This window comes from Dermacentor albipictus, chromosome 1, assembly GCF_038994185.2.
Source record: "Dermacentor albipictus isolate Rhodes 1998 colony chromosome 1, USDA_Dalb.pri_finalv2, whole genome shotgun sequence".
Lineage (NCBI taxonomy): Eukaryota > Metazoa > Arthropoda > Arachnida > Ixodida > Ixodidae > Dermacentor > Dermacentor albipictus.
This window is the reverse complement of record NC_091821.1, coordinates 315,646,065-315,658,649: the sequence shown is the minus strand read 5'-3', so window position 1 is coordinate 315,658,649 and position 12,585 is coordinate 315,646,065. Positions and strand designations below refer to the sequence as shown.

General features: G+C 48.3%; 2 protein-coding genes across 5 annotated transcripts in view; both read left to right on the top strand.

The window, feature by feature from the left end:
• Positions 1 to 12,585, top strand: part of CalpC (calpain C) — a 107,044-nt gene that overhangs the window by 69,871 nt on the left and 24,588 nt on the right. The window lies entirely within an intron of this gene.
• Positions 7,481 to 10,396, top strand: LOC135904352 (neprilysin-11-like). The gene has a single exon (XM_065435001.2). The coding sequence runs from the start codon at positions 7,576 to 7,578 to the stop codon at positions 9,655 to 9,657; it is 2,082 nt and encodes a 693-aa protein (XP_065291073.2). The 5' UTR covers positions 7,481 to 7,575; the 3' UTR covers positions 9,658 to 10,396.

Sequence of the window (12,585 nt, the reverse complement as noted above, 5' to 3'; positions counted from 1 at the left end):
TTCTTTCGAGGCTGGTAAATTTGTGGAAACGTTGGCGCTGAACGTTGGCGTTGGTGATGTTGACTGACTGGCCTTGTCTTCTATGAGGTGCCACTTGGGCTATGACAGACAGCGTAGTTAGCGGCCCCAGGTTGTGTCGTCCCCAACCTATGATTTATTACTGGTCTCCAGTAATAATCGCCTCTGTCGCAATGCGGCCGGTTGAACCTGCAAAACAAGCTCTTGACCTGGTGAGAGGCATCATCCTGTTTTACCGGTTGAAGAAAAGCCTAGAAGAAGCTATGAACGCTGATACGATGTCAAAGTGTGATAGGTAGCGAAGCTTGCACGTGCGGATGTTACGTAGTGAAGTGGCCTGTCATAATTTCCGTGTGTCGGTAGCCGCGGCTTCTTTCTGTATTTCTCTTTTAGGGCTGCTTTCATAGCTCTCTGTGCCATCGACAGGGATCATGTGCGAAAGGAGCGTGCGTTTTCTCCAAAGGCGTACTTACCAAGGAGGCAGGGAAGGGGGGGGGGCTTGTCTTTCCCCCCACCCCACTGTCTGAAGTGGAGGAGCAAAATGTGCCATTCCCCCCTCTCACTTATGAATGCGGGCGCATTTTAGCTGCAGGCTGGAAAATCCAACAAAACAACAGATGAGGCCAAATGTTCTTTGCTAATGCATTAGCCACGTAAGTAATGCTTTTGTTTATTACCTACCCCTTTTTGGGCGATCAGGATTGTCTTCCGTGCCTCGCTGCGGAGAGCTGTAGCAGACGAAGAACGGGGTGCGCCGTACACGCTGACATTGTAGAGATGGCTGTCACTTTGCGCTTCTTCCATCATGCCCAGTTTTTTGGGACCGCCTAATCATAATTGAAAACATGAAGTTAGCATGCTATATTTAACCTAAAGGCAAGAGATTATAAAGTATTATAATCAGCCGCGTCCAACAATGGCGCACCTATATATATATATACATATATATATATATATATATATATATATATATATATATATATATATATATATATATATATATATACACACACACACACACACCCAGAGGCTGTCAAATTTCATCGTGTAATCACCACTCATCCTAGATATGTTGGTGAGAACGATCTTCAGGAATGCTGCAGTTGGGCCAGTTGGTGATCAATCATTTTGGCAACGGTTGTCCTGTGCGGTCTTTCTTATTTTCGTCGTGTTTTGTTTTGTGTTTCGTGCGTTAAGGTGGAAACGATACTAACTTTGAGAGCGTGATGCTATGCCATCAGCTAGGGTTAATATTCTGGAGGAGTAAAATGTGCGTTGGTGACTTACTGGCTTTCAATAATTCCTAACAGTAAGTGCGTGAAAGCGTTACATGCGGACAAGGTTTCAAACGGAACCGAGCAACCCTTTCAGGTGCAATTACAGGAAACTAAAACTCTTACTTCAGAAGCTTGAAAGAAACAGCTTCGCTGGAAATTAGTTTGTAATTCTGCAAGGTTGGAAACACCTCCTGGCGTTTTCTTGTGTTTTTTTTACGAATATTGCACGTATATTATGTTGACTGTGCTTTTATGTGTATAACCTTGATAATACTATTGTTTTAACTAGCGATAAATTTGTATTGTAGACTTATACAATAAGAGTGTTATTTGTTGTGTTATTAAAATATTCGTAAATGTCGATTTTTATAGGTGCGGTACTGGAGTGCTTATAAGTGCGGTACCATTCCGCCTTGTGCGTTTTGTGACTGCATCATCCAGATGTTTTATCTAACTTCAGAGAAAATATGCAAATAATTTTTGGTTCACCATTATTCGCCAGGTGTAATTGATTATCACGTGTATGGCTGAGAATTATAAAATTACCTGACAGTCGCGTATTCTGGGTTATTCCCTTAATGAGATTGTAATATTCAAAGATATATACGCCACTGGTGTCGTCGTCGGTTGGCGCTCGACGACGTCGTTGACCCGCCGCGGTTGCTCAGTGGCTATGGTGTTAGGCTGCTGAGCACGAGGTCGCGGGATCGAATCCCGGCCACGGCGGCCGCAATTCGATGGGGGCGAAATGCGAAAACACCCGTGTACTTAGATTTAGGTGCACGTTAAAGAACCCCAGGTGGTCGAAATTTCCGGAGTCCTCCACTACGGCGTGCCTCATAATCAGAAAGTGGTTTTGGCACGTAAAACCCCATAAATAATTGAATTGACGACGTCGTTGACCAGCACGTTGCAGATAGTACCGGCTTCCGAGGGAGCTGATATTGAGCCTATGCGCGGCATTAGAGCCGTATACCTGCAACCGTGTGCAGCTCGATGACATACCATACCGATGAACATACGAGTGCTGGACGCGTTGCTTTGAGGTCATATGAGCTATATACTGTGCAGGTTTATTTTTTTTTTTCATTTCTGTAATTGGTATCGAAACAGAGGGATTTAGACGCTGTGTAATATGGTGGTGGCGGTGACGTTGCTACAGGCGGCGTGCGCCTGGCAGACCTGGTGGGCAACTGCTCCGCCTGAGCGTCTTTCTTTTGCGCCAAATGTGCTACCATCTGTCCATCAGTCCCATGCCTCGCAGAAATGTGAGAAGAACACGTGGCGATTCCACTGCCATTCTTTCGATGGCGGTGTGATGAGCGGGCGAGCGCGGTCGCACTTGTCAAAGCTGCAGCGCATACGCCCGGAAATGGAAGCTGTCGAATTAGGGCGCGTACTGATCTGCCGTAAGAATATAGCCGCAACCACAGACGCTTGATGCGCGATCATGCTATCATTCGACCGTGCTTCCTTCATTTCTTGTCGTTTAAACCGAGTTTTGCTTCCTCCTCGCTCTCGTGCGACGCCATAACTTAAATGAGTTTCCACTTCGGTTGCATACTGAAATTAGCGTAAGAGCTTTTTGGCTAGGAAATTGCGTACGAACAATGCAGCTTAGTGAATTCCGCTCCAGTTTAACAAACCGCTTTGCTATAACCACGCAAACGCTATTTGCGCAGCTGGTTTGTACGCTCCGGTGAACGTAATTTTCCCGAACAAGTAGAGCCAGCAAAAAGATAACTAAAAAATTTTGTAAATAATTAACGCTGTCTTATTGTTGAGACTCCCGCCTCTGAATGCAAAGCTAGTGTATATACTGAGTGTCAAATTTGATTTTGAATACCGCCGAATGAAAGGTTCTATAAGAATCAAACAGAATTGAATTCTCTTCGGATATAATCGTCTTCAAGCTGGTAACATAAACACTTAGCGTATTAGCGAAATTAAGAAGGGAACACAGTTTTATTAATTATGTATTTGTTGACTATACTTAATCACGAAAATTGTGCCTACCAAAGGACGTAAGCCACCTGTTCGAGCAATATTTGTGCACCTTGCACAGCGTTTTTGTTAAACGCATACTGAAACGCATACACTGAAAACAATGCACATAGTCTCGTTTTGAGCGCGGCTTTGACCATATCGATTGCCATATGCTTGAGAAAAAAAAAAGAAACGCAGCTCAGGCGAACCTTTTGGCATGCCTTCTGACTACGCATTTAATAAGGCAAACTGGGAGGTGGAGACATGAATTCTACTATGCTTGTAAGTAGTCTTGCTTTTATGCCACGTTTTTTATACATTGTAGTAATATATGTCTGCAGTTCATCGCATTTCCGTCACTTGTTGGGTTATTTATTGCTCTTCGTTGCGGCATAAAAGGGGAAGCGGAGCAGATGGACATTAAAATGTCAGTTAAATGAAACGACAATTACGGTCAGCGGCCAGCGACCTTTTGTTCCCCGTGACGGCTAAGCGACGCGCCTTCTTCCACAGCGGTGCCGGCATCTCCGCGACGGCGCCAGAAAGAGGGCCGCGTGTTGGCGGTCAAACTTTTAACCTCGGTGACCTTGCCCGGCCTATTTGCGCCTATGCACGGCCGCTCTTCCGCACCGCGGGTTTAAATTTAAGAACTGCGTGGCCCTAATTCCGCTTTCTGCCGGTTTCCTGTCTTTTGTTTCGCCGACCGCCCGGTCGACCACCCACGCTCACGACCGCTGTAGCGCTGATGAAATCTCTCTGGAATGCTTTCTCCGACTTTCCTGCTGCCGCTGGCCGCAGGATCGTTGGTTGCCTGGTGGAGTGACACCTTCGAAAGGGGGCAGGGTGAAAGCCTTGTTAACTCGGGTTTTTTTCGCCCGAGTCACTGGCTCACTGTAGTATAGACACGTACATATATATATATATATATATATATATATATATATATATATATATATATATATATATATATATATATATATATATATATATATATATATATATATATATATATATACACACAACACACCTAGCGTCGGGGAAGTGCAGGAACGTCGACCGATCTTTTAACCGTGCTTCCCGTTCCGCGTTCGTACAAACACCTGCGTGCGTCAGGCACAAAGACAAGACACGCTGGTTCCGTGGACCGATATTCTGGCACTGGATATATATACAGATGATATTAACAAAAACGCAAGTCTCGCCTTGTTCGTTAAAGGCAGTAAAATAAGTTCGAGCGGTAGAATGCCACCACCGCCACCATGTAAACAATGGGCTTCCAGCTTATAAAAGCCTTCTCCGTTCCTCAAGTTAGCATGCGCAAGAATTGTACCACGTACGCCAGCGCTTTCCTCAGTGTGGTTCTACATGTCCCAAACTCTTGTTTCTAGCGGTAAATTCGACTGGTTTGCAACGATGCAGGGCCCTCTCGACATTTGAGCCAGAGAATGGCTGTCCCAGCTGAACGTGCCAGGTGCCCCACAAACAATCGGAGTAGCCACGCGATTGATTTTCTTGCGGACGTCGATCGCGCTCCCAGCTTGAAGGGGGGAGCGTCTGCAAACACTCTGAGTTATAGAACTCTGAATGAACTAGGTGAATGTGTTCCCACAGGGGTCGATTTCGACTAGCCGAGCGTAAGCCACATGACAAGAGCGCTCTATAGAGCGCTCGAAAGCGACCAGCCGAATGCACCGTAAGATTAAATCAGTGACTGATTTGATAAGACGGAGTGCCCCGGAATAAGTATGGCGGCCTGCACGAGATTCTTTAACGTGTGCACCCATTGCTGAGTGCACGAGCACATCTTGTATTTCACGTCCGTCGAACTGCTCTCGGGAATCAAACCCACGACCTCCGTGCTCAGTAGCAGAGCGCCATTGCCACTGAGCCACAGCGGCGGGTAACAAATATTTAACACCTAGCTTGGTTCTGCTTTATAAAGCGACTTTTCGCTAGACCCTTGACCACGACAACATGTTCTTTGAGAATCCTTGTTTTCGGCTTTTTGGCTCATAGCTATTACAATCATGAATACAGCACGCGCAGACAAGGACGACGTCAAGACACACAAAAAGGCGAGGTGGTTTGGTTTGGTTTGCTCTACTAGTTGGCCTCCCGTTTATGGACGTTTTTCTGTGTTCCTACTTTCTTTTCTCCGTGTCTCTGTCATTTGTTTATTTCCAATTTTCTTTCCTATTTCTTTGGTTACTATCTTCTTTCGCCTCTTCTCCCCTTTTCATCCTCTCCTTCCGGAAGAGTGGGCAGGCGTTGTGCTCCTCTCGGTGTCAGTTGTCAGCTTGCTCCTTCCCTGTTTCCTTTGTGTGCTTGTATGTTCCCGTCTACAGCAACTACAACAACAACAACAATGACGACGACGACGACGACAACAATAACAATAATAATAGTGGCTTATGCCCATTACGGAGGACTGACCAAGAATCGGAGGAATTAGTGTCTGTTAATTCTGTTACGTCGTTTTCGCATTGTTCGCACCATTTCGTAATTATGATATCATGGATAGGGACACCCGAAACGTTGTGTCACGGCCGTTATCAAGTGGACATGGGTGGGTAGTTCACACTGTGCCTCTAAGATATAGCAGCTGTAGCTACAAGTAAAAATTTTGAATTGTCCTCGGGGCACACTGCGCCCTTTTGTCCAGTGGGGCCCCGTGGGTAACGGAGACGAAAGTCGTTGCACGGCTTGCTGTATAGGGCCGTCCACGGGAACGCCGGAGTAGCGAGAGAAGGGTCCCGTTTCGAGAATCAGGGTCAGTTCGCTCGCCGCGGAGCTCGCCAGAGCCGAGTTTTATAGAGCGCCCTGGCCGTACGGAGTCATAGATCTATATGCCCGCGCTCGAAAAAAAGAAAAAGGGGGTGCGGGGGGGGGGGGAGGGGAGGGGGGTGTAGAGACGATGCGGCGCTCGGCTGACCTCGTTCGCCCGGCGAGGAAAAGCCGCGACCAGCGCGCACACCCGCGGCAAACTCTTCTTCAGAAGCGTCTGAAGTTCGTGGGAAGGGCCAGCTCGTTCTTGTTTCGCCTCCCCGCCTTCTCCGCCCGCCTCACCTTGACCTTCGAGCGCGCGATCTTCGGCCGCTTCTAATTAGATCCGATCTCTTCGGTCGGTTCTTCCTTCGCCCGCGTTTGCTTCCCTCGTGGCCCAGTGATCGCGGAACGGCGCGCACGCCTTGCTACATTTCGCCCTATTTCACTCGACGCGCGCCCGCCGTCGGTCCAACATTCGAGCAACCCGCGAGTGCTGCAGAGACGGGGTCGAAAGGGAAAACGCCTCCGATAGGACAAATTCTGGCCAGCCTGTTTGCCAATGGAACGAAGACGCGCCTTCCCAGCGTACACCCACTTACCCTCATCTGCGCGGTCTCTTCATTTTTCTACTGTCGCCATAGCAAAACCGTGCCACTCCTGTTATTCCGCTCTGCCCTTGTCTATTTCTTTATATATTGTTTTTCGAGTGAATGCTTGGCTAAGTCCAGGTGGGTCGATTGGGTTTTTATTGGTATGCGCTCGCATCTTCAAGATGACAGAAATTTTTGTACCAGGCAAAAAAAAGTAACAGTAAAATAGGGAAAAAATAAGCAAGACCACACCCGCATCAGAAGGTTAGAGAGCAGGTACAAACTGAACAATGATAGGCATTCGAACACGGGGTCGGGTCACGCGGATATCGTGCTTTACCGCTCCGCATTTGACTCTCGTTAATGGCTGCCGATTTCTACTTCGGTGCTAGCTCGGCTTTCGTTTGACTTATGCCAACGGCCTCGGGCCATTCTCGTAAGATATTGTCTTTAGACAGCTTCCTGTTATTTTGTCGAAGGGGAGAAGCATGAAAAGCATCGATGACGAGAAAACATTATTGCGTGGTGCCCTAGAAAACTAGGAGAATTTGCAAAATAAGCTGAATGCGGACATTTAGGATGAACGAATATTATTATGAACAGAATATAACAAAACAGTTGTCTTCTTTTTCTTTTAGTCTGCTGGCTGTACTTTTCCTCAATATAAAGCTGCTTCAATAACCCATGTAGGTGTTTTACATTAACTGAGCCCACGTGTTCCAAAAGAAAAACCATTCTCGTAGCAATTATAACTAAAAAAAAACCTTTGCCCTCATATTGCTGTTCTATCTCTGCTCTGTGCTCACGGTCACCTGGAGTGTCAGCTCACGTGCCCGCGCTGAACACGAGCGCTGCGTTCCGGGCTAGTCCCAGATACACGGCGTTCCAACGGCACACCGGAGCCTCCTCCGTGGGCGAGCGTTACGTTCCCCCGTGGGATGCCGTCGAGCCGGGTCCTGGTACGTCAGTCTCGCCGCCGCTACCGCTGCTCGTGGCCCCACTGCCTGTTGTGTCTATGCAGCATCTGCGTGCTCGTTACGATAATAGTGCTCGCCGCGCAGTCTATCTATGTGTATCCCTCGTGCGAGGATCCTTCGTGTTGGGATTTCACGACAAGCCTATACAGGTCACTCAACTACACCGCGAGTCCATGCGACAACTTCTACCACTTCGTCTGCGACGGCTGGAAGTCTAGCCATGGTCCCAATGAATTCGTCTTCTCCGAGCTCCAAGCCATGGTGGCGCACGCAGCCGTCAACAGTTTGTTGCGTGTGGGCCACGCGCCATCGTTGCGACAGACGGCTGTGCAGAAGGCAGCAGTCATGTTCAAGACCTGCGTCCAGGTGCTCATGAATCGCGTGGACAACACAGAGAGCCTCAAAAGTTTCCTGCGGTCGCTAGACCTGCTCGCACCACGGCCGGAGACATTGGACGTCCTGGACGTCATAGTGGGGCTGGCACTCGATTGGAACATACCTGTCTTCCTTCAAATGTCCGTCGAGCATGACACCGCCTTGGACGGCATGCAGACACTGTACTTTTCTAGGAGTCGTCACCTCATGGACTGGTTCCTTCGCAGAAGCCGCATGGATGGCTGGGCGTTGTACAACTACGTTGTTTCCTGCTCACAGTTAGTCGATTATCAGTTCAATCCAGAGGCGCTCATATTCTACGAGAACTACATCATGTCGTCACTCGGAACGCTGACCGAAACCGCTCACGTCACCCAAACAGTAAAACTCGCGGAGTTGGAGAATTACACCCCGGGCATCTTGTCCTCCGAGTGGCTAGATGTCATCAACAGGCACCTACCCGAAGCTGCTCTTCTGAAGGGTTCGGACACGATCCGCATAGCTGACGTCGGTTATTTCCGCGTTGTGAGCGAGACCATCCTGGACGACAGGCGCAGACGTAACGGACACCTCCTGCTTTACGTCGCATGGTTTGTGATTCAGTTTCTTGGACCATTCGCCTCCTTGTCGCTGGTCACGCCAAGCTTCGCCAGCCTCAAGGACGCCAGGAATTATATCTTCTTCCGATGCTTCGAGGAGCTCAACCATCTGATGCCGTACGCATTCGGGGCCCCATTTGCTGTGGAGAGCGTTCCCGTCAAGGCTCGCGACGACGTGCTCACCATGGTCCTGCTTGTCAAGAACGCGCTCAAGGATTCTTTCCTCACAAGCAAGTGGATGGACAACGCGACGCGGAACATCGCTATACTCAAGTTGCACACCATGCGAACCATCGTTGCCTACCCTGACATGGTTATCAACTCCCTCGATGACTACTATGCTTACACACCTGATTCAAGTTCAGTGTTTCTCGATTCGCGCATGCGCTCCTGGTACGTAACCATGCGCATCCGGAAGGACAGACTGTGGAAGCCACGCACGTTCGACTACGATTTCCGGTTGACCGACGTGAATGCCTTCTACCAGCCCCTAACAAACACCATGATCATACCAGCAGGCATCATCAACAGCCCATTTTACAGCGCCAAGTACCCTATCAGCGTCAATTTCGGTGGTCTGGGTCATGTGATTGCGCACGAGATTGTGCACGGCTTCGATGACGACAGCATTAGGGAACCCAAGAATGGCCTGTCGCGTGACTGGTGGACCATGGACGCCCGCGCACAGTACGAGCAGCGCGTGCGTTGCCTCAAGCGCATGTACTTCCCACTTGGGCTGAACATGCACGACCGCAGCGCCATCATGTCCGAAGACATCGCAGACTCCGTGGGTCTCGCGCAGGCGCAAAAGGCGTATCGCTCGCTGCGCCCCAAGAACGCCGTCGTCAGCCGTGATGCGCCGCTCATGAGCCGCTTCACCCAGGATCAGGCGTTCTACGTGATGAGCTGCTTCAAGTGGTGCTCGAACCGCAGGGAGGCCGGCCGCGGATACTCGATCGATGAACTGCGCTGCAACGTTCCCCTCAAGAACATCCCCGACTTTGCCAGGGCGTTCAGTTGCCGCCGAAATGACCCCATGAACCCAGCGCACAAGTGCAAGTTCTGGTGATAGTGCGTCGTCTGGCATCCTCAATATTTTTTTTTGTCGAGTTTGTCTAACCGTGTTCAGTATAGCGACTCGGTATTTCAATTTTCTCACTGTATGTACAGGAATTTACCTTATTAGTGTTACAACTTGAGCATTTTAATACGGGTGCATTTATATCTATTCGAAGTTTGATAGTCTTAGCGGCACGGAACTGTCGTTAATAAATGCTAGCTACATTGAATACATGTGAATACAACTAGATTAGAACTAAGGCATGCAGCTTTACTATACGTTGCGTTACGATGCGTTGCAACGACGACAGTGTAAAAATCGTCGGCCCTTCCATTCCGTGTAGATGAATGATAAGCGAAGCTTGTCCCTTTGTATAACTAACCGCCCCTTTGTCATCAACTTTGTTTACTTGATTGTGCCCTTGTGATTAACGAAGCGTACAGTGTGTGGATACCGGTGACATCAATGAAGACAAGTTGTCTGTGAAATACGTGTTTATGAAACATCGGAAACTTCACCGATAAATTGTTTGCAAATGAGCAGAGTATCCTTGTGATCGCTGCGGTATACTTCAAGGGGTTCGGTCATCTCGATGTCACAATGTCATTTGCAAATTTCAAATCTATGCACGTACGTCTTATAGTGGTGGGGACGTTCACCTGAGTGCAACATCGAAGTGCGAAGCGTTCAAAGATGAATGTAATCAGCCACTGTCGTTCTGGTTTGGAGATGTCCCCGTTGAAGTCTTGTAGCCTCTGCTTTACGAGCGTATGAGCCATTGCATTTTTTGCTTGCTTACGCGGGTATGAGCCATTGGATTTTTGCTGACACGGACGTTCAGGTTAGACACAGACAAGCTTCGCTTGTAAAACGGAAACTGCTGCATCTCATTAAGCTGCGACAGGGCGTTACTTCTGGTTCGCAATCGCAGCCGGAGACTCACCGCGTTGAAAGTATTCTTTATGTAGCCGAGTGTCACTAGCTGCAGTATTCTACACTTAGACGCAGTTTGGAAATTCAATTAGAACACTGGAAGCGAGTGGAACACTACCTTTCGCGTAGAAGTGTGCATTCATACGAGCCGAGCGACGCGTACGTGTTGCTCGAGTATTTATGAAGAACCCAGGTTGAATGATAGAAGTTCGTATTGAATTGTGCAACTTTATTACGGCTGTCACAATCCCCTTTTGAACGTTTTTTTACGTTGGCGGCGTTAAAATTCTTTTCGCGTTTTTCCTTCCTTCGGGCACTTGTCGCGACCGGAGCGGTTGCCGATGTACTTCCTCCACCTCCATCTTTTCACTACCTTCACGGTACGCACATTCCTCTGCAAGGTAGACAACGATAACACTGCACTGGTTCCTGCAAGGCGTTCTTCTGTTTTTAACATATAAATACCCTGCTGAAGGTGCTAACCCACCTCACTGCGTGTGCTATTACACTGGTAACTGCGCATCGCCTCGTTCAGTTTGGCGCTCCGAAGGAGGCATCAACTTGCAACAAGGCAGGGCAGCGTAAACAAAATCTATCACTCTGCCAGCACAGAACAGTCGTGACATCTTGAAACGTCGGACGTAATAACTTTACAAAACACACAAGCTCTACGGCGTAACTGCAAGGAAAGGACGTACGTCTTCACACTAAAAACTAGGTTTTACCATTCACCTTGATTTCATGTCTCGTAATTTGCCACCGGCCGCTCCAAATTCACTTGAAACACCATAACAGAGTAAGAGTGGAAGTAACTGTTCTCTTCGCCTCACCCACGATATGCAACGTGTGCCAAAGACGCTGCCATTTGCTATTGTCTGAGTATAAGCAGTGAACCCTCGTAAAACCGTTCACTATTGTTCATATAAGTGGGTTCTGAAATTGCCTTGCGTGATTTCAGCACAGAGCATAGGGAACAAAAAGAAAAATGCAGATTCAACGCACACGTTGGAATGTGAATCGAAGCTTTAATATAAAGCGAGCAAGTCATACACAACTAAATGCGATGAGCACATTTTGCGATTTTCATCATATGCGCAATGTTTAACCTGATGCAATGTTTATATTTATGCCATACGCCAGCCACAAGCTACAAATTGCACACACCGTATCAGGCGGATCCGCAGTGTGAGAAGTCGACGCAGCGATATAATGAGGATGATGGCGATGTATGATATGCTTGTCAGAGAGGAAGAATAGTGATGAGAGGTGCATGGCACAAAGTACTATACACAACGACAGATAGTGAATACATTTGTTTCTACATCCCTTGTGTCACAGTGGCACACACCCATTTTATAGGATTGGCCACTAATCTGCACTTAATCAGTGGCCCGTACCTAATGGCACAACATGGGGTAGGCCAAACATAAAAAAATTCGGTAATTCAATGAATACAGCGTTCAATAAGAGGTATGCGTGCTTTAGACATAATTGTGAGGTGATGGTCAAAATTTTGTGCTATATGAGCCTAAGCATTTGGTGGCATACCCAGCTGCCAGAGAGAGAGAGAGAGACAACTTCATTTAGTCACCTGCAGAACGACAACATGACTAAATGGCGCCGTGACGCGAGCCCTGACGTCTTCTCAGGGGGTGGTATCTACTCAACTCCAGCGCGTGTTACTACCGCGGTCGGTCGCCCTGAGGGGCAACGTTTCGTCGGTTTCGCTCGGCATTTTCTTTCAAGAGCCGCCGAGACCTGCTGGACGGCCCAGGTTTGGCTTTCGTGGTCGTAGCATTCCGCCGCAGCCGCGAGTCGCGGCGGAATCGTTGTACTTGTCGAAGCTTCGTCGGGGAACTTGGTGCAATCCCATAGGATGTGCGTCAGGGTGGCTCTCCCCCGCTGGCACACGCGGCACACATCACTTACATATAATTTCGGGTACAGATGATTCATTAACACTGGGGTGGGCAGGGAACCAGTTTGCAATTGTCTGCGCCGCCT

What these genes read in the sequence shown, in the direction of transcription:
- LOC135904352 (XM_065435001.2), top strand. Translation starts at nt 7,576, where the DNA reads ATGCCGTCGAGCCGGGTCCTGGTACGTCAGTCTCGCCGCCGCTACCGC.